Raw genomic sequence first — 22991 nt, forward strand, 5'->3', positions numbered from 1 at the left:
GAGTAAACGGGACCAGAACAGGAGGAAGATTAGTCTGTTCCTTTAAAATAATGAATTTGGTGCACGCATCGCTGTGGGAAGTTAACAATATCCTCAGTTTCAGGAAACCGATTAAACCCTTGTTATTTTAGTTTGATTACATCATGGATTCTTTTTTAGTGTTCTGATTACTTTTTTAGTTTTGTTTACCACGTTTAAGAATATTGTGTAATCCACAAACTAGAATACAGCATAACAATCAGATGATGATTTTTAATACTGAGAAATGTAATAATATTCTTACGTTGGAGAAGTACTGAAATTTGTTTAAACAAGTTTATAGGGAACAGCAGTCATGTTGGACAGGTAGAAATCAGCAATGTCGTTTTGATTGAGGGGGTTAGCTGACAAAGTGGGAAGCTGTGATTGCTTTAGGAGTGCTGGGTGCGAATTTTCTTATAGAGTGTGCACAACAAACTGACCTGGATCTGGAGAAACAAAAGTAGTGTGCAAAGTAGAATACATAGAAGACTAAATATTGATGACTGTCCTTGACTGCTAGGCCTATGTGATTGCCCTTATCCCATCCTATAACGTGTGCTGGTTATTCTGTTCAATATGTGCAAGACACTGTGGGTGGACAGTTCCTCTGTTATAGATTCGGAAGCGGGTGAGACCTTCAATGAGCAGGCAGTGCCCTCCTCATATTCGTTGGCTATCTTATAATATTTTGGGCGGACTCCCCCCCCCCCCCCTCCTTCCATTTTGTTATCACTCTCCACCAATTCAAGGTGGAGAGGTTAGGTGAAGTCCCTATTGGGGATTCACTTGTGATCTAACTACATCCTCTGACTCAGGAGGTTCCTTTTGTTTGGTGCTCTCCATTGGGGTTCACCACTACCTACCATAGGTCCTGAAGAAGTGTCGCTCGATTTCGGAGCTTCCATGACACGAAACATGTCGACCTTATAAACCCACATGCCACCTAGGTACCTTATGTCCAGCTGTTGGCACCACTGCTTTTACTTAGACCCAGTTCTCGCATTGAATTAAAATATTTTTAGACCTGGAGCCTATTTTAAAATCACCCACTCACGTTATCATATACACATAGCACCAACTGCCCAAAAAACACCCTTCACATACGGCGATCTCAGATCAAAAGAACTCCGTCAAAGCAGCCACCAGGCCCATTGGACATTGCAGCGCCGGTCCGACGAGGAGCGCCCTATGATGAAGCATGACACCCTAAACAGGTGTGTGAGGACATTATGATCTGAAAATCAGATCTCCCAGCGACAAACACTTTTGAAACCATAACAGAGGAACTGTCCACCCACAGTGTCTTGCACATGTACATTGAGGAGCACGGGTACAGGACCTCTATAAATATTAGCTCTTCAGTCCCCCCTATTGATTATATTTTGTGTTCAATAGTAATGTGATAATGAAATCATATTATGTGACTCTGAAGACTTCTTTGTTCTCCAGAACATTTCATCTGTGAATAATGGTCCAGAACAACACACGGTCTTCAATTTTCAATTTATCATATGCCTGTAACCTGGTCTGTTTATTTTGTTTCAGGAGGACTTGAAGAAAGAATCCCTGCATAAGCAATTCCAGCTTGTGAAGAAGCACACAAACACCAGCCACGTGATGCAATATGGCAATAAAGTGAGTGCCCCTGGCCAGCAAGGAAACTACTACTTCATGAGCGGCGAGGAAGCTGCTCTAGATTTCTAACCTGATAAATTAAACCTAATTAAATACAATGGCTCTCCGTGAAATTGCCAGTGGTTGGATTTATGCAAGAATTTCCAGCCATCTCTTTTTTCTATCCGAGTGAGACCCCACACGCTAGAGGGTAATCAGAGGTGGATCCGGAGCTCATTGTGTCATAGTGGCCGAAGCTGCACTTCACTGAGGAGATCCTACAAGGCCAAAGATTAGTGTGTTGTTCTTCTAGTTGCTGACTTGCTATTTTTGGGGTAAAAAGGCACATTTGCTTATGGTAGTTTCCCTTCTGGTGCAGAGAACCTGAGAGCCCAAATGAATGGAAGGCTACCCAGGCATATTTCTAGTGGCAGGAATTGGTAAAGCATTTCCATTTCTCACCTTTTGTTGTTGGTGAGGAGATCACAGTTTTTAGGTCCTGCCTATGCAGAGCTTGCGCTGTCTCTTCGAGACATGCTGTATTCAGGTATGGACTTGTGTGATCCACCCATTTTCCGCCCATCTTTTCAATTGGCTCCTCTTACTGTCCTTTGTCAATGGTGGTTTTTGATTCGTGAATAGGCTTATAGTCCCTCCTTAGAACCAACTTTTCTCCATTTGTAACCTCCCATGATTACAGCCCTTGTTACATGTGTTGTTACCCAGTATGATTCATTTACAGTCTGTGAGCACTATTATTCAGGACGTCCTAGCTGCTATTGCAGGAGGCACGATAAGCTCTCCCGTTTTGGCTTACACCCTGCACACGGTAGGGAGGCACGCCTTCATCTTTAACAATGGCGGCTGTGCCTTTCGTTTTTTGTGCACGGCTCACCAAACTCTATTTTTTTAATATTATATGCTTTTAGTAAGCAGCGAGGCAGAGGCAGCTTGCTGTGCCGCATGCGAAAAGCTTGGCATATTGAAAAAATAGACAATGGCTAGCCACGCCTTTCTTTTCTTCGGTGCGCCATCTATTTTTTTCAATATTATATGCTGTTAGTAAGCAGCTGCTTATGAAAAGCTTACAATATTGAAAAAACAGACTTTGGCGAGCGATTCTTTTCTTACATTAAACAATCATGTCCAGTTGGACAGATAAATATAGACATCACTGTATCTCTATGTGAATTTTCTCAACAATTTGTTTCTGAGTTAGGGACTGCTGTTCTTGTAAAATACTTTGCACTCAAGGCCCCTGACCAATAAATTGGGTTTCCTTGTTTTTGAAAAGGAGGTACTAGAAAGTGGCATTTATAATGCCTGTAACTCAAACGCCAACAAATGCGAGACCTATTGCATTTGCAATGCTTGTTATTATCAGCAAGGTGGTCATTCTCGGGTTATAACAAGGCACTGGTCATTCCAGCAAGCAAAGGGGCTGCTTTGGATTCATAAGAAAGGGTGTGGGGGGTTGTGGGTTTATGGCCAGCAATTAGTCTGCCAGGAATTTATGTGACTTAAACATGTTGTCTTAGGTCTGCCGGAAGCAGTGAAACTTTGGCGGTGTCAGGTTACAGGTGAGGCTGCCGCTGCACATGCCCTGCTTCATAAGCCTCTTTCAAGTGAGCGGCAGCATAGACTGTGCCATGAACATACCCACCCGCGTGGACAGACATCGCCCATCACGTACCTCCTCAGTAATTTCATATGTTGAGCAGAGTCGACCTTGTCTTGTCAAAACACAACCGGAAAGATCTTTTTAAATTAAAATTGAATTCTTTTTAGCACATGAGATTTAACTGAGAGGAATACTGGAACAAGGACCGTAAGGTGTTCGGAGACAATTACAAACTGTTGTATAAGTACAGAGTTCTTTAAAAAACATGTTTGCCATTTTCTCACTTCGAAAAAGTAGTTACATATAAACACTTTTTATAATTACCATTTCCATCTACTCTTCTTCAATCTTCTCTGTATGCCAAGATAAGTAAGCTATATCCAATAAAAACATTTCCTAACCAAGGTGTAGGTGTTTGCTCCGTAACAAGTTCTTTGTTTTTCTCACTGATGCACTAAGGGGTGTTTGATGCAGCCACAACTGCTCACGCCACGTAGAATTCAAAGTCCACTCGCTCTAGGTTTAGGTTTGGGTTCTTACACTTGTTCTCATTTTTGGTAATATAATATCACTCTTCTTTCCTCCTCTCCTGGGCTCAAGTAGTGTTCATTTTGGGAAGGTTCTTTTGTTCATTCTTGATACTGTGTGTGAATCAATAAAACTAACCGTCATGCGCATGAGCTATAGGTTCTTTCCTAAGACAAAATGTTTCTTCCCTGTTAAGGGTTTGACTTTTGCAAGCAGTCCATCGCAACACTGCTCTGTACCACATGGTTAAGGGTAGACCCATGCTTGCCTTCCAATAAATTGTAATATTTCCTGTTGTAAGTAGAAGTGCAAGATGTGCCCAGTTGTGCCCACCTTTGCATTTTTAGGGTGTGGTTCCATGCCCAGAACCCATAAATCAGTTGTATTTTAATCTTTACGTCGCGTTATATGTGGGATTACCTCCATGATCCCTTGCCAACAAAGTGCATGTCCATATCATGCGTTTACCTGCATCTCCCTGCAGTGTGGGCAACCTATGGGGGCTACTTCATACATCTTACCAGTCATTTGAGGGGCCATATATGCTCCATGTAATATTTTTCTCTCATTCCTTTTAATGAAGTTCTCTTTCTACATGCGAGTCCCACTTGTATTTTCAACGATGTCAAGGCCGCTCCTGCCACGCCACGGTAGGGCTTGCTGCAGCTACATTAGCACTACTCTCATTTCCCATATTATATATTGTGTGTGTGTATATATTTGTGTGTGTGTGTGTGTATATATATATACTGGCCAAAAGTTTGGAAAATTTCGCGAAGATTCGTCGCCAACGTTATTCCAAATAGAATGTTGCGGATTTCCTATGGAAAATAGGTCCTAACTATATCTACCTACTGGTGACTGCCAGTAGGTAATATATATAAATATATACATATATGTATTTTTTTTCTCATGTGTTGCATTTCTAGTTTCCCTATTCCCCTTGTTTTAAGTATTCCTGTAACTAGGGTACAGTTTTAGGAATTTTCCTTCGGGGATACCAATCTTCTCTGGTAGATGCTCAGATGTAGCTAATTCACTGTACTTCAAGAGGTCTGCTAACTTAGCGATCCCCACCCTCTCAGACTGTTGCTGTTTTCTAGTTGATTTGCAGCCCAGCCCTTCTGGAAATCCCATGAAAGGAAAGGCTGTTGCACATAGCATGCTCCTCCCCGTCCTATGTAATACCCTATGATAGCATTTTAAGCTTTTCATGCCAATCTGGAAGGGGTTCTTTGTATTTTCGCTTTTGGTTATTGCAGCATATATAGTCATTTTTCCCTAGTCGTCTTCTAACTCTGAACTCATCCTTGGTACATTGCATCTGTCTACTTCCCGGGTCAGTCACTGTGTTTGGGCTGATGAGCTGCAAAGTCTGGAGCCCAAGGTCTGCCTTGATCTACAAGAAGTCAAAACTTCCCAAATGCCACCATATACCTACTAATGTTTAAAATCAAGTCTCTTAGTAATATGTTTAATCCCTAAAGATCTTCACTGGAATCACTATTGGGAGACTGGTGAATTAGTACAGGAGATGAGGGAACACTGCTCCTTTTGAGAGGGCATACCTCCCTGCCACTGAGAGCAGCAAAGTCTTCCAACATGAAGCCGGCCATCTCAGAGCTGAGATAAAACCCACTAGATTGCCCTCAGACAAGTCTGTTAGTGTGTGATCTAGTCTCACTCATAAGTACATGAAGGTGTTTCCTTCCCGTTTTGTTCCTTCCCTTCCTATCCAATCTCATCCTACCTTTGTCCTGGGCAGACAGAGTTGAAATAAGTGTTCATCCAATTCATCTCGAATCCTGATCTCTGATCTGTAGTAGCATATCATCGGCATTTAGGGATGTTATAGGAATGCTATTGTCGCATCTCTGATTACTGCACCTCAACCTTCATTTTAGCACCAAAGCGTTTCATTAGAAGTGCAAAGAACTGTGGGGTCACTGGGCATCCTTGTCTCCTTTTCGTGTACGTGTACAAACTCTCACCTCAGAGTCAGTGTACAGTGCCAAGATCCACCTTACCATAGTTCCTCCTAGTTCGAATTTCTTGAGTACCGAACCAGATATTGCCAACTTAGGGAATCATATTTTTTTTCTAGACCTGTAGCCAGCACTATTTAATTTGGTCAATCAAGAAGGCTTCCTCCATAACTTGAAACAGCCTTCTTATGTTCACTGATGTATTGTGCCCACGGATTAACCCATTTATGTCAGATTTAAGTTACATGTGCATGGAAGGCAACATTTTCCCAAGGATTTTAAAATGTGTTCAGTATGAATAGCGGTTGGTATGATGCTATTTTCAGAAGATAGTCGATTAAACCAAGGCAAGTTCAATAAAGTTACGATATTTCTAGAAATTCCATTCAGTGATTTATTCACAATCTGTTTATTGATTTAAACATGTGACTCTAAATTGTCAGAATCACATGTGCTCAGTAGAAATAGCCAGAACAGCCAAAATGTGTTTCGCCCCCTTCTGGCATACAAGCCTAGGGCTTTTTCAAGGCGTAAAACATCAATATGGGGACTGTTGCAGCATCAGAAATGGCTTTCTAATTTGCTATAAGTTGTATCAGGAAGTACATGTAAGGTGCCTTGTTGGGCACATCAGGTCTGCAGTCAGTGGTAATCCTCAGGCTATGCGATCCTCGATGCAGTCAAGGCGCCAAACTAGCCATCTTGTAATTTTACTTTTCCGGGTTCAGCCCGGAAATCCACATCTGCCGAAAATCAATGTGGACTAGTCAGAATATGTCTCCAATTGTTGGTGGGGGTGAGGGCAGCGGCCCTCCTCAAACTCTGCTGCATAGAGTGTGACAAGCCTAGGAGCTAGGTGATCCACAAATGTTTTGTATAACTCTTGTGGAAGCCTATCTGTCACTGGCATCTTCCTCGCTGCTAATTCCGAGATAGTGCTTTAAATTTCCGCAGCCATTATTGGTAACTCCACTCCCTCCCATGTTTCTTGGTCAACATGCGGGAAGCTTACCTCTCATGGATACTCTTCTATTTCTCCTGGGGTTGTCTATTCCTCTCGCTGTGTAACCTAGTGTGGTATTCATAAACTTCCATGTTTATTTCTTGCTGTGTGCTTGGTAACCCCTTTTTCTTCTTCTTCTAAAACTGTCAACAATGGATCCCTTTCTTCTGGTCTGATCATTCATGCCAGCAATCTGTCAGCCATACCCCTCCCCAATTTTCATCATGTATGCTGAATAGACCATGCACTTTTGCCTTTCTATTAAGTTACAATATTTCTCTCTAGCCCAGGTTGCCTTCTAAACTTTAACTCCTGATCCAACTTTCTTCTAGCTCCTGTAGTGATCTGAATACAATGTCCATTAACTACAGCCTTGAACATTTCTCATTCTGTCACCAATGAGGAGGCAGTCCCTTCGCAATCCTTGAATAATGATCAATGGATTCCTCAATAGCGGCACAGAAGGCTGTGCCCTCCAACATTGTTCTCTCTATTCACCATGCTGGGATCCGTGTCGCCCTTCTTCCCCGCTTGATACTAGTGTGAGGGTGTTATCACAAGAAATGGTCCTCCACAAATATTCTGTATGCCACACTGTGGCCTGGAACATACTACGTGATCTAACTTTACCAGCAGATCATGTGCCAGGGAATAAAATGAGTATTCCATATTAGGGGATATCAGTTCTTCCATGTATCCACCAATTTATGTATGCATTGCCTTACGGCTTTCGCTATTTCCTTTGTTTGTGCTTGGGGTAGTGGAGGTTGTGATTGGCGCCAGTTTAAATCCATCACGCTGCTGAATTCACTGCTCAATAGGAATGGACAGTGAGTCCACCTGCCCAGTTCTCCAAATAATGTATTGAAGAGAGCGGTTTTCTTTTTACTTTAGGGGAATAAATGACATGGGAATTCGAGGACTACGGTGCTACAAGTACACCATCTACCTTACTGATCGTGAACACATATCTTCCCTCCTTGTAGATCAATGTCATGTCCATTCCCCGCGGCTCACCCAAATCGGTGCCCCCCGAGCTTGTTATGAGTAACTCATTGAATATATTTGCCCTCTCGATCTAGGTTGCAGGTGTTGCCCTCCTACTATGCTAAAGTGGGTTTCTTGCACTTAAGCTAAGCCACCCGCAACCCCCATGTTTTAAAAAAGCGTGAATTTTGTGCCTTGTCTGCAGCGCGCTCACACACAGGACGTTCCAGGTAATGAGGGTGTAAGCCTTTTAATCATCTTCTGATTTCCACCCTCTTCGTCCAACGCAATGTTCGTGTGGTATCATCGGTATCTCCTGCCTCCTCTATTCTTTTCCATCTTTCCCCCTATACAGGACAAAATCTTAACTACTTCCCCCACATTTACCAACTCAAACTTAGTAAAACGCACTTTCTTCGCTATCTCTACATTAGGTTTGCTAGAGTAGAAGGCTGTCTTCTATTTTATTAGGAGACCTTAGCTGTCTACCAGCACCCACTTAACATCATGTGATTATAACTAGATTTGCATATTCATCCTTCCCCCTGCTCACATCTCGTCTCATCCCAGACTATCTTGTCAGTCCTTGATTCTACACCGTCCACACTCTCCAACTATTGATCCTCAGTTTATTTCAGATCAAACAGTTTTGCAGCGTGAATCTTTCTGGATTCACTATGCTCTGCATTATTCCGCGATCTTGTGGTTGGGTCCGGATTCGTAGTCTTTTCTTTGTTTTTTGTTTTTTTTTTTGTAGCCCAGGTGGGCGTCGACGTCCACCATTTGGTGCACCTCCCATGACGTCGTCGTGCTTCCTGCGGAAGTCCCACCTTTGGGGCGCCATCTTCAGATTCTTTTTTCCGCCGTTGGGTCTGGATCGTCATCGGGAAGCTCCAGAAATTCACTCGGAGGAAGAAGGAAGAAAAGCGAGTTTCATCGATAGAATCGAGAGAAGACATCAGGAATAGAACAGATTTCATCAGGAGCGGGAAGAAAGAGGACCAGCGAACCTTTTTTCTTCGACAGCCTTGGAGAATGCACGCTCAGAGACCCTGAGCGAAATGGACAAGACGCCATTCAAGTTCTGCCCAAACTGCCACCACAAGTTCGCGCAGAAAGACCAGCATCCGGTCTGCAACCTCTGCCTACCGGTGGATCACCAGAGTATCGACTGCAACGCCTGCTCAGCCTTCGCGCCGAAGACACTCAGGGTGAGAGAGAGGCAGAGAAGAGCCAACGCCAACATGGATGGCAAAGGGAAACCCCCGACACTCTACGAGCTGGGCCTCGACACGGACGACGAGGACAACGTCGCCGAGACAGCCGAAAACTTCACGGTCGTAGAGACCGACAAGAAAAAAGAAGACGAGGTAAGAGAATCGTCGAGCGCAAATCAAAAAACACCTCGAAAACACGAGGGTGACTCGAGAAAAACTGAGTCAAGGTCCACGAAGGGAGCCCCGGCGCCGAAAACTTCGACGTCCAAAGGGGGAACTTCGGACAAAAGGCCCAGCGGATCCTTACAAAAGGACTCCCTGGTGCAGAAAGACGCCGAAAGGCAAGGGTCGTCGAAATCATCCCATGAAACTGGCCGATCGACGCAGAAAGAACGTTCGACGTCGACGCAAGTTTCATCGAAAAGACCCGCGGTCGACGCCGAAAGCATCTCCGAAATGGAGAAAAAGAAGAGGCGGCTCGAGGCCGAAATGGAGAACATCCTTCAAAGGAAGAAGGAGTTCGACGCCAGGATGAAGGAATTCAAGATTCCAACGGTTTCATCGGCGGACGTCGTCGAGGTCGAAGACGAGTTCGACGCCGAAGGGCTGACAAGGGATCTCGAGGAAGAAGAGGAGCCCTATTATGAGGAAGAAGCCGAGGAAGAAGACCAACAGTCGTTCTACGAATCGGCGGCATCTACCAGCAACGACGTCGAATGGCACGATCTCGACACCGAAAACCCGGAGGAGGCCGTGGACACGTACCCCTCGAGGCCTTCGCCACCCGACGACATCGGGGTGTACAATATGGTGGTGAAGAGCGCAGCAATGGCCTTCGGCGTCAAACTCGACGAGGAGAGGCCGAAAGCCGATTTTCTCGTCGAAACACTGCTCCCCATCCAGACTAGGAGTCAGTTCCTCCCCATGCTACAAAGCGTGATGAACCAGGGGAGAGAAGCCTTCAAGGAGCCTGCCACCTGCCGGTCGATCACGCCCAGGACAGAGAAGAAATATAAGCACTCCTCCCTGGACCCACCTTACATCAAGGGTAGCGTCACCGCAGACTCCATCATAGCCTCCACGGCCAGGAGAAGGGCCAACGTTCCAGCAACTTCGGGCCCACCTCCGGATAAAGAGAGCAGGAGGATCGACCTCACAGGCAGAAAGGTCGAGAGGAACGCCGCAATGCACTGGCGCATGGCGAATTCGAATGCTCTCCTCAATACACACCAATACCAACACTGGGATGAGATGGGGGAGCTAGTAAAGCACCTCCCCGAAGAATACCGCCAGAGAGCCTCTCACCTGGTGGATGAAGGCAAGAACATCGCCAACTCCTGTATAAAGACGGCGTTGGATGGGGCAGAGACTTCAGCAAGACTCATGGCCATAGGGGTCACAGAGAGGAGGCATGCATGGCTAAGAATCTCGGGATTCAAACCGGAAGTGCAGAACAACATCCTTGGCACCCCCTTCAACGGAGAGACACTGTTCGGAGCAACGGTGGACGAAAAGCTCACCCAGCTCAAGAAGGAAAACGAGACAGCGAGGTCCATGGGGGCCCTACAGCTGAGGGGAATGAGACGAGGAAATCCCTCGAGGAGACCCTACGGTAGGGGTGGAAGCCAACAGGGGACGTCGCACCAGGCGTTCCAACAAGGTCAGCAGGGCGAAGGTCACGGACAAAGTCAGCAGAAGCAAAGCTGGCAATATCAACCTCGGGGCCAGTCCTTTCGCGGGAGAGGGAACGGACGTGGCCAAAGGAGGAGAGGGGGCGATCAGCCCTCCTCGAAGTGACTCAGCACGCAAGAAGACGCCTACCCTCGTAAGGTCCCCAAGGGTGAGGCGCAAAAAAGTGTCATCAGGGGGAAGAGAAGATTCAAGAGCCTACGAGCATACGTCACCAGTAGGCGGAAGGCTGAGGTTCTACCTTCAGGAGTGGCGGCGTATAACCACAGACAAGTGGATACGGAACATCGTGCAGTACGGATACTGCGTAGACTTGGAGAAAAGACCTCCAAACAGGAAGCCGAAGGGAAGACAGAGATCGGCCCAAGAACTGGCAATACTCAGAGAAGAAACGCGGAAACTCCTACAAAAGGGAGCCATAGAGACAGTGCCGTTCAGGGAACGCAACAAAGGGGTCTACTCAAACTACTTCGTGGTTCCGAAGGTAGACGGAGACCTCAGACCCATACTGGACCTCCGTTACCTAAACAAGTTCATCAGAACGCAAAGGTTCAAAATGACTTCACTGCAGGAGGTACTGCCACAGATAAGAGAAGGGGACTTTATGGTCACCGTGGACCTCAAGGATGCCTACCTTCACATCCCAATAAACAGAAGGCACAAGGGCCTTCTAAGATTCAACATCGAACAGGAACACTACCAGTTCACAACCCTGGCCTTCGGATTAAAATCAGCGCCAAGGGTCTTTACAAAATGCCTGTCGGCGGTAGCGGCACACCTACGAAAGCAGGGAATACACATATACCCCTACTTGGACGACTGGCTGGTCAAGGCAAACTCACGCGAGAAGTGCGAGAGGCACGCAAAACGCGTAACAGACACCCTCACAAATCTGGGATTTTCCATCCACTGGGGAAAATCATCGCTGGAACCGGAACAGGTAAAGATTTTCCTGGGGGCAAAGATCAACTCCCTCAACAGTACAGTAGTGCCCAGCGACAGGAGGACAGATGCTCTACTGAAGGAGACGCAGCTCTACCAGAAGGGGCGAGCTCTGACAGTGAGGGCGGTGAGCAAGATGATGGGAATGATGGCGTCCTGTATCCAGCTGGTGCCGAATGTACGCCTGCACATGAGACCATTCCAGGAATGGCTGCAACAGCAATGGTCACAAGCAAACGGAAGTTGGGAGGATCTAGTGGTTGTTACGCACGCAGTGCAGGAGGAGATAACTTGGTGGAACAGAGACAACATAACAACGGGGAGAAGCCTGACACCACCAAGCCCAACAATGACCATTACCACGGACGCATCGCAGAAGGGATGGGGAGCGCACATGGACAACCTCAGAGTGAGGGGTCTATGGGCTCCAGCAGACGCGGTCCGCCACATCAACTACCTCGAGTTGAAAATGATACTGTTAGCCCTGAAGGCATTCCAGAGACACCTGTTCGGCCAGAGGGTGTTGGTACAGACAGACAACACCACGGCGATGTTCTACATCAACAAACAAGGGGGGACACAGTCGTTTCCCCTCTCATCCCTAGCTCAGGAGATTTGGAGATGGGCCATACCTCTCAAGATAGATCTACTGGCAATTCACCTACCAGGGAAGGACAATGTGGAGGCAGACTGGCTGAGCAGACAGACCTCAGCATCACACGAGTGGGAGCTCAATGGCCAGGAAACGGAGAAAATCTTCCAGAGATGGGGGACTCCCACAATAGACCTATTTGCAACACGCCACAATGCAAAATGCCAAAGCTTCGCGTCCAGGCAACCAGATCAGCAATCCAAGGGAAATGCCCTATGGATAAGCTGGTGGAGGACATTTGCCTACGCCTTTCCACCGATACCCCTGTTGCACAGAGTGCTCGACAAGTGCAGAACCAGCAACATGACTCTGATCCTGGTGGCTCCACAGTGGGCGAGGCAGACATGGTTCTCACAGATTCAAGAAATGGCGCAAGGCAATCCGTACAGGTTCGAGAGGAGAAAAGACCTGCTCTCAATGCAAAACGGGGAGGTCCTGCACCCAGAGCCAGAGACACTCAACCTAGCAGCATGGCTCCTGAAGACCTAGAGTTCGCACACCTAAGGTTACCTCAGAGCACTATGCGAGTGCTACGGGAGGCAAGGAAACCTACTACAAGAAAGTGCTACAGCGCAAAGTGGAAGAGATTCACGGTGTGGTGCAGGAAAAAGGGCCTGCAAAACAGAATGACAAGAGACTCAACTGTGCTGAGGTACCTCACACACCTTCTAAAGAGTAACCTCTGCTCGAGCTCCCTAAGGGTACACCTAGCAGCGATCGTTGCCTACACCAGAGGTGAGAAGGGTGGAAGCTTCTTCACCTCGCAGGTGGTGAAGAGATTCATGGAGGGAGCCAAAAGAATGGCACCCCCGAAAAGGTTGCCGCCGCCGGCATGGAATTTAAACGTGGTTCTGACGGAGCTCATGAAGGCGCCGTTTGAACCCATTCACAAGGCCACTCTACAAAGGTTGACGATGAAAACTGCCTTTCTAGTGGCCATAACCTCACTACGCAGGGTGAGCGAGCTTCAAGCACTAACGCTACAGGAGCCCTACATTCAAATTCACAAAGACAGGGTAGTCCTGAGGACGGACCCACACTTCATGCCCAAGGTAGTGTCGGCGTTCCACATGAATCAGAGTATCCAGATACCGAGTTTCTTCCAAAACCCGACTACAAACGCAGAAAAGGCCCTGCACACCCTCGATGCCAGAAGAGCGGTGATGCACTACATTGAAAGAACCAAGGAACTCAGGAAGTCGAAGCAGCTGTTTGTGTCCTTTGCTACTAGCTTCATGGGTAGACCAGTGACCAAGGGCACCATCGCTAGATGGATTGCCCTCACTATTCAATTCTGTCACAAACAGGCTGGACAGGAGCTAACAGAGGGGCCCCAAGCTCACTCCACAAGGAAGAAGGGGGCCACAGTTGCCTTCCTGGCAAACACGCCCATCCAAGACATTTGTCTCGCAGCAACTTGGGCATCTGTGCACACGTTCACAAAGCACTACTGCGTGGACATTCAAATGAATAAGGAAGCACAGGTCGGACAGAAGGTGCTACAACACATTTTCAACGACCAGCGATCATCTTCCACCCAGCCACCACAAAAATAGGAAAACCGCTACAAAATCTATGCACAGCATAGTGAATCCAGAAAGATTCACGCTGCAAAACGAAAAGTTTCTTACCTGTCGGTGTAGTTTTGCAGCTTGAAGATCTTTCTGGATTCACTAGCGAACCCACCCACCTCCGCCAGGAAGATGAGGCTGGAGGAAGAGGGGGTGAAATGGATAGGATCAAAGAAGTGGAAACGTACAGAAATATGGACAAAAGGATTAATCAATCGCCTAGGGTTAAAAAAAAAAAAAAGAAAAGAAAAAAGGGAAAAAAGAACCCGAAGATGGCGCCCCAAAGGTGGGACTTCCGCAGGAAGCACGACGACGTCACGGGAGGTGCACCAAATGGTGGACGTCGACGCCCACCTGGGCTACAAAAAAAAAAAAAAAAAACAAAGAAAAGACTACGAATCCGGACCCAACCACAAGATCGCGGAATAATGCACAGCATAGTGAATCCAGAAAGATCTTCAAGCTGCAAAACTACACCGACAGGTAAGAAACTTTTCGTTATACGTTCTACGAATACAGACTTGCTGGAAATATAAGTTGGCCGGTTGCAAGGTGTGAATATTAAAAATATACTTGGAGGTGTGCAGCAGCAGCAGCATAAAACTGAAATAAATAATATACAAGCCAAAATGGATAAGCTGTGTAGAGCATAATGTTGAATTATCCTTTACATATGTGTTTTTTGCAGACAATCTCCCAAATGAAAGTGATGCAGTTCCAGGGATTCGGAAGTAAATCTGCTCTGCCTATGTCACTTCCGCCAGTGAAGCAGCTCGACCTCATTCCCAGCCCCGATGTCCCCCTTGCCATCATGAAGAGAAAGTTCATGGCCACGAATGATGTTAACAAGGCAATGGCCATCCTGACAGAGATGAAGGCGCACCTTGAGGTAACAACGCGCAATTCAAATGATCTCAACCAGTTTTATTTCAGTCTCGAACCCTCGTTTAAATCACTTTGTGTGGTGACTGCTGTATCAGTGTGCTTGGTCAAATCCCTCACCCCCCAACCCCACCCGCTACACAATCTAAACTGGGGGTTTTTCTAGTTCAGGATTAATTCCTAGAAGAGTTCAGTTGCTGACCACTCGGTAACCAATGTTACTATGCGCCTACAGTGTTTCTATATTTTGGAATATTTCCAGTGAGCTGTGTTGTGAACATTTTATAATTCTCTCCGGGTGCATTGCCTGGAGTTTGCCTTGAGGCAGGAGCTGCTGTTGTGTTTATTCTTTGGCGCAGCATTTCACGTGGTGGTGTTTATTTCTGTGTGAGAGTTTTTTTCTGTGCACATGACATCATTTGTCCAAACTATGTTTGTGCTGTTACCTTTAAAATGTTGGGAGCAGACTGGCTGAATTTGAGTGAGAGAGGAAAAGTTGAAATCTGGAGTGGAAAGTAGCAGGCCAGGTGGGCCTAACTACCATAGCTGGGTATCTGACTAGGACCAGTGACGTGGAAGATCTCAGGTTACAAGTTGTTGATATTATTTCCCAGATCCGTCCTTTGCTTAGCATGAGGTAGACCCCCGGATTGGCCGGTGTGTAACAGGTACTATGATTTCTGGGCGGCAGTGTGATTAAGTTAGAGACTGCAGAAGCAGGAGTGCTGGATTTTTCGTCTCGGCTTCTTCACTTTACCAATTAGTGTGAACCCAAGCTGTCCTCAAGTTCTGGTTTTCTTTCTCTTTTTTTTAACCAAAACTGGGTGTGCTTGTTTGTTTCAATGGAAAACCTACATTTGTTGCTAAACTTTGTACCAATGTTTCAGGCAAAACAATTAATTGCAGAGACCATGAAGAAGATTGTGTACGCTGTAACCGGATCAGATGATCACGCCCAACAGATTCTGACGGAGAGACTGATCATCAATGAACGCAAGTGTTACAGGGCCGCTGTCGAGTACTTCAAAACCCGCTGCTTCAACTGGCACGCTCCTACCGTGAGTTTCTATTACTTTTTATCTACAATCTCAAATTTCAATCCGTGAGCCCCACCTGAAACATTCTCTATTCTGAGGGTCTTACTCTGTCACTGTTCAACCTCACAATACATTTGCCGCACATCACTCCTGTATCACCCTGCAGATCCATCATCTTCTCTAGTGTGAGTTAACAGCCCACCGTCACCAAGTAGTTATATCTGCTTCCCCAAGGCCAGACACCTGTTTGTCCCGCCATCCATTCTGCCTCTGGGATACAATTCTCTCGCACCTCATGAAGAACAGTGATCCCCTTGTACAACAAAACTTCCACAACTCCCTGTCCAGACCATGAACTTTCTTCACTTCCTAGCTATTCTTAACTATCCAGACATCACATTTGTACCTGATTGGTAGGTGTATTGAAATCCATATGGAAAACCAGTTTTCTGAAAATGTTTTACCTTTACGGCTGACTACTTTGAACTCTTAAATGTACTCAGCAGTGTTTGATGGCTAACTGTACTCCTTTGAATTGAGATGAACAGTCTTTTAAAAATGTTATGTACTTTTCCCAGTCTTCTCACTACTTTAGTGGCCTGTTGCAGTACGAGAACTGTGGAGTGGGGAGGTGAAAGAATGCTATATACGTGCAAGAAATATATGGCTTAATAAAAGTATTTTCTTCCTTTTACAGTATGAGTATGCTCTGAGGCACCTCTATGCTCTCGTCAACCTTTGTGAAAGACGCTACCCCATTGGAAAGTAAGTACTTGATGCATTGTCATTTTAAATACTACGCATCAGTAAAGTATATATTAGCGCAAAAGGCTGTCATTTTTCAGAGTTTGCCTTATGCACTTTTTGCAAATATTCATACTGGCACTATGCTATGCTGTCCACATATGTCTAATATCCCTTTTTTCGACTGGTAGCACACTTTTCTCTGGTGGTCGAACCACATCACCTCTTTGTGTATTGTTCCTGTGTAGCATTTTAACCTCTTATCCTTAACTATTTAAATAACTGAGTGTACAAAACCATGTTTGTCCAAAGCTTTTAAATCAGCATGGTCATTAAACATAGAAGTTTCTGCATGTGTCAGCAAAGGTGACCGCTGTGGAAGCGGGAGTTGTACTGCCTAGACGAAGGATAAAGGAGGGGTGGTTGGTTGCAAATGTTCCCTTTAGGGGTTTGTGAATAGCTTTTTTTATCTGGGATGGTCTGAACACATTCTGCAAGGGACAGGTAAAACATGATGGACATCTGGGTGAAGCAGTGGCGGGACATGATAAATGTTAAACAGCACATGTAACTGCAGGGTGATGGACAAGTGATCGGATATGCAGTAGGACATCAACTTGCTGCAGAATGCATGGGGAAACCTGTGTACAGCCACGGATGATGAGTGACAGATCTCTGAGCTACTTTACCCACTGACAATTGCCTGTCCCACTGGTTCTCCAGGCCGCCAGACAACTGCATCAGAGATCTGCCCCACATCTTGTCCTGTAGAACCCTGTTACTGCTCCTTACACTCAGTGCCTTTTCACTATAGTCTTTGATGTGCCACTATTTTGTTGGTGTTGCACATCCCCGGTATGGTTAGTGAACTATACAGAAGACTTGACTTCCCATTGACCTTAGCTAAAAATGCCTTCATCAAGTGTCAGCAGTATGTGCTCAGTGAGGTGAGATGAAGTGCAACTGTTGCATGACTGATGATGTGCACTCAGTGAATTTTAATGAATTGTATCCAGTGGACCTTGGCAAACTCGACCCACTGTCTTTCTAGTACTCCTGTCCCACAGCTTGTCAGCAAATCGGTAAACAGTACAAAGGGCATTTAGCTAATATGTGTCCTATTTATTCTGTTTATCAGTGCCACTGGATACCGCAGCCTACTATGTCCCATGCACCTGGACGCCCCACGACTATGCACTACCCCCGGGAACATGTGTTCTCTTTCCACTCTTGCATTACCATTCCTGCCCCTCCTCCCTTTAGCATACAAATGGTTCCACCGACCCCCTGAATCTCAATGCCTAGGGTCCCTGGCCTGCTTTGGTACTCTATGCTAGAGCTTTCATCCCAGCCACCTCCCCCACAGAGCACCAAGCTCACTCCACTTGTTACACAAATACCCCTTCTTAGGCCTCCCAGCAAACCCACTTTCTTAACACCTCCCTCTGCCTACACTGTGTTAAAAGAGGGTATTAACATAATTTCAACGTAAATGAATAATAAAATCAAACTTTACTTAAAGTAAAAGAAGGAAAATAAAAAAAGAACAGTTCTAAACACACAGTGTTACTTGGGTCACAATAATAACTCCAGGCTCCTACTAAGATGAACATGTTGTAGAAGCAGTGTGGTTATTTTGAAAGTATTTCTCATAGTATGTCTGGACATAGTTGTTTTTGTTCAAGCAATACAGTGCTCTTGTAAAAGCACGAGGCACTTCAAATTGTTCTCTGTTATTATTGTAAGATATAATGCACCGCATCCAGGGTGGAGAGTAAACAGGTGAACAGAAGCATATAGAGGTAGGGAGGTCCATTTTCAGTGGTGTAACTGAGAGCATATTTTTCTGCTGACTGTGCAGGTTCAGGTGACACTAGCTCGGGTGACTTCAGTCAAATATCGCTTGAGAGGGATATCTTGGGGTGATGCTGTGACCGTGATTTGCGGGATCAGTTTTGCCTGTATTTTGTCGCAAAGAGGCACAAATCAAACAAGAGTCCACTGTTTGGAATACAGTAGGTGTTTTCCAACTTTACCTACAACAAGCTGTTACCTTTATGGCAAACTGGAGAATATCAGACACTCGCCTTAGTATTGCGCAGGACTGGGCTGCCAAAGGATATGCTTTCAGCAAAGCGACCTCTGCAACAGTATCCTTTCGAGTACCAGCATTGACCTCTCTCGAACAAATGCGCGCTGCTCATATCACAGCTATCAGGAAAAGGTTTCGCGTAATATATGGACTTAAGTTAGCTGGGAGAGGCATATCATCAGTGGCCAATTGTACTTTAACCCTCTATTATCTGGCTGTGTATTTCTTCAAATCTTCTTCGAATAACAGTTAAACCTCTCAGCAATTAGTGTATTACAGCTTCAAGTTTTTTGTTGTGTGTGTGGGCCTTGCATGGCATTTTTTGTGGACTTCTTTTAGGCAATCGGTGATTAAAGGAATTTTACATTGATCACATTTCCTATGAAGTGGTCTGAATAGAGCTTGCCAGTGTCCAGGGTACCCTCAGTTGCGGTTCAGGTAGTGGGCTTTCATGCCCTTCGTAGCATCGTTAAGTAATTGTGTGTGTGGGTTTTTGCATTTATGTTTGTATTAGTGTTTTGTGGTTTACTATAATATATTTATTTCCTTTCTATTTGTGTAAAGACTATCAACATATCATGCAGCATTAAATCTGTTTGTATCTAATTGTTTCGTCGAATTAAAGGTGCTGTTTTCAGGTTCCACTGATCTACAGGGGCTTCCATAAGTATGGATCGGCTTAATGTGACGCTCTTTCAATTATTCTTTTGTGTTATGCGCTCTAAACACTATATGAAAGTATGGAAATACTTCAACATTCATTCCATCATTTGGTTTAGGGCTGTTCATTTCTGGAAGACCATTGTAGCTTTTTGCCAGTCTCATCCTATTTGTTGATAATGTTATCGAAAACATGCAATAGTTTTCAGAAACTAGTCAGTCAATATTCCTTTATTACATAATTCATTAAAATCAGTACAATATATGTGCATATAGGCAAAAAGAGTACAATTTTGATCATAGAGAATTTGCTATAAAAAGTATTATCATAAATTTGTCCAGACCGCTTAAACTATCTAGTGACACTTCTGAGCCGTCTTCCTCCTTTCCCTTCCTTAAGAACCAGATCCCTATTGTCCCCAAGCAGCCTACTGTATTCATGGTTCGTGTTCCTATTTCCACGGGAAGCGAAGATGAAGGTTCTCTTATTATCATAAACAAGATTTCATAAACTATTATTAGCAGCATACTTAGCTTGTAGTTGAGCATCGCAGCAATTACTAGCTTTCCCGCGAGGTTTCATTCTTAGCAGACACATCCTCTTATTTTTTGAGTTGTACAGTTCATGCCTCTATAAAATACTTTGCTTTTAAACATATATCATAAGCATTTATTTCCAATTTCATATATTTGTTATAGAACTAATTGGATATGTTTGCATATATGTGGTAGATGTATAGTTCACATCAGGCTGAAAGGCAGCGGAGCACTGTACAGGGCCGAAGTCCGGGAGCTACACCATAGAGAGGCTAATTCTAGGTGGGGGTGCTGGGTTCTGAAAATGGGGGCGTGGTATTTACTGTTATGGAGGAATCTGGGGGAGATAGAAAGAAAATTATATCATTTGCCCAAGCATCTTCTGCACCTTTACACCTTGTACGGAGGAGCATGACTGATCTTCTTGATGAGTGGTGCAAAGTCCTTGAACAAAGAAACGAGGAGAGGGAGCCTTCTTGGCCAGTACTTTGTGCTGATTAAAATGGTAGAATAGTTGACCTATTTATAAACATTTTCTGTGGGAGCATTGGGAGGCAATGAACATTCGCACAAATGAATTGCCAAATCTGAAGCATTCCACTAATTTTCAGGCAAAATTCTTAGATACTATTTCAAAGACCTTTGACATCCATGACCACGGATACGCATGTCACTTGAGGAACGTGTTATAACTTCCCAATCTCCCTCTTACAAAACCCACTTGACAGGGGTGAATAATTGTTGGTAGTATTCTTTCCCAAAGTTTGGGCAGTTTATTTGTATGCGTGTCGGTGTTTTGATTCAGAAGCGATGTGGGTCTTCATTTGAGTTGCATTGGAGATCTTGCTCAGGTCTTGGTTTAACTAAAGTTGTTGCCTCTGCTGGTGATCCTTTGACCCTGAAAAGTGTACACCATGTTTAAAGCTGGGTCGAAGTTTCAAAATCGAAACCCCCGCTTGGGATTGTGTGGCCACGCGGTCCTCTTTCTCCTTGCTGATCTGTGCTTCCAGGCACATATCACGTCTCTGACTTTAAGTAGCCCATTGGTGGCTACCTGTGACAGTTATCCTATGCTAATCTAGGTGCTGTGCACATGCAATGCACTTTGGAAACAACTATGGCCTTCGTCTCTTCAGAAAATATTTTCCCTAGCTACCACGAGAGCGGAGTAGTAAGCAGAAGTTAACTTGCTAATGTTTGGTGTCTTTTAGTCAGCTGTGCAGTTTCATGTTCCTCCTTGAGGGTTGGTGAGATTAGTCACAAGCAGTGACGGATGCTTTGTGTGGGTCGCTGTTGGGCGGGTGTGGGAGAGAAGCCACATAGATTCTAAAAGCTTTTTTTTGGGTGGGGTGTTTAATATACTGAATCAAAAAAACAGGGAGGACACGGATAACCTGACTGACAGATGTTGTGTCTCCTCTCTTGCAGAATTCAGCAGGCCATGAACATGGAGTGCCTGGGCCGGAACTGAACCCAAACATGCAGCCGTGGTTTCCATAATCTAGGGACCAAAAGTCCTGCGCCCCGTGAGAAGGTACTGCTCTCTACCTTGCGTGCCAGTAATGCTAAAGGAAGACTGTTACCGGCTGCCCAAGTCTCCCAGAACTCCAGGAAGTTGGTTCTTAATCTCAATGACACTGATCTCGCCTGGAATGAAGATATATAAATTAGAAATCCCTGCAGAGGCTCAACCTGCTTCAGAAACCCCTGAACTCTAGCTACATATATCACAAATAATAAGTGAATATCAGGTAGTATAAGATATGCAAACTGGACAATAGCTTACACGATGAATGTTCCTTGGGCTGCCTGCGTTAATCAACTGACCACACCCTCTGCACTTAGCTGTGTTTTGTACTGGACTGAAAGGTGTTCTTTTGCACTACTGACTTCAGCTTTGCTACGACTCGTAATAATGTGATTTCATTACGCACTTATCAAATGAACATGCTGCTGTACATTTTTTTTTTTAAGTCAAAACAGCATTCGGGCATTCAGATGTTTACAGAATGATGCTTTCTGGTCCTTTCCTTTTTTTTTTTTTTTAAGAACCTATCGGCAAATATACTCTTGCTAGTTAATTTCACTTTGATTTTTAAACCTAGGGAGACCAGGGTTTTATCCTTTTTAAAGCAGTGTTGGCCTTCGCCTTGAAAAAGAGGACTGAGCCCCTTTTACAGGCATTTTTAGTTTAGCGAATGATTCTGCAGATGTACAAACATGGTTCTGAATCCTGAAGCTCCGGCTTCAACTGAAAGCTTTAAATCCGATGCAGCCTTCAAGCAGCAAGTTGTTGCACTGACACAAGAATGTCTGTTGTGAGATTTATGCTAATAAATGACCGAAGCTTGAAAGGAAAAATGCTCTCAAATAAAATCTGTTTCTGAAATCTCTGTCTGTATTCCGTTTTATTTAAAGAGTGAACTTTAAAAAGTCTTTATTAAGTAACTCTTTATAAGGTAACACAGGGGAGCTCTGCGCTAAGTGCGAATGTCAAACCCTGATGATGTTGCCTGTTATGGTGCATTTTGTGTCGGTGGCCTGGCTACCCTGCCACTAGGAGGCTCTCTGGCCTACGTACTAACGTGTGAGGCTTATTCATCAGCTGCATCTCAAGGCTCTGAATGTACTATCACAGGGCTAGTGGGACTATTCATCCGCTGCTTCTCAAGGTTCTGAATGTACTATCACGGGGCTCGTGGGACTATTAATCAGCTGCATCTCAAGGCTCTGAATGTACTATCCCCGGGCTAGTGGGCCTATTCATCAGCTCCATCTCAAGGTTCTGGTTGTACTTTCATGGAGCTAGTGGGACTATTCATCAGCTGCATCTCAAGGCTCTGAATGTACTATCACGGGGCTAGTGGGACTATTCATCAGCTGCATCTCAAGGCTCTGAATGTACTATCACTGTGCTAGTGGGACTATTCATCAGCTGCATCTCAAGGCTCTGAATGTACTATCACGGGGCTCGTGGGACTATTAATCAGCTGCATCTCAAGGCTCTGAATGTACTATCCCCGGGCTAGTGGGCCTATTCATCAGCTCCATCTCAAGGTTCTGGTTGTACTTTCATGGAGCTAGTGGGACTATTCATCAGCTGCATCTCAAGGCTCTGAATGTACTATCACGGGGCTAGTGGGCCCATTCATCAGCTGCATCTCAAGGCTCTGAATGTACTATCACGGGGCTAGTGGGACTATTCCTCA

General features: G+C 45.1%; 1 protein-coding gene across 6 annotated transcripts in view; it reads left to right on the forward strand.

Moving 5' to 3' along the window:
• Window positions 1-22171, forward strand: part of LGMN (legumain) — a 135411-nt gene extending 113240 nt beyond the window's left edge. For all 6 annotated transcript variants that reach the window (XM_085626495.1, XM_085626496.1, XM_085626498.1 and 3 more), the window contains 5 exons: window positions 1567-1656; window positions 14519-14719; window positions 15600-15770; window positions 16447-16514; window positions 21211-22171. In XM_085626495.1, the coding sequence (XP_085482621.1) occupies window positions 1567-1656; window positions 14519-14719; window positions 15600-15770; window positions 16447-16514; window positions 21211-21253 (573 nt within the window). In that variant the 3' untranslated portion in view covers window positions 21254-22171. The remainder of the gene's footprint in view (window positions 1-1566; window positions 1657-14518; window positions 14720-15599; window positions 15771-16446; window positions 16515-21210) is intronic.
• The last annotated feature ends 820 nt before the right edge of the window (window positions 22172-22991 follow it).

This window comes from Triturus cristatus, chromosome 9 (assembly GCF_964204655.1).
Source record: "Triturus cristatus chromosome 9, aTriCri1.1, whole genome shotgun sequence".
Taxonomy (NCBI): domain Eukaryota; kingdom Metazoa; phylum Chordata; class Amphibia; order Caudata; family Salamandridae; genus Triturus; species Triturus cristatus.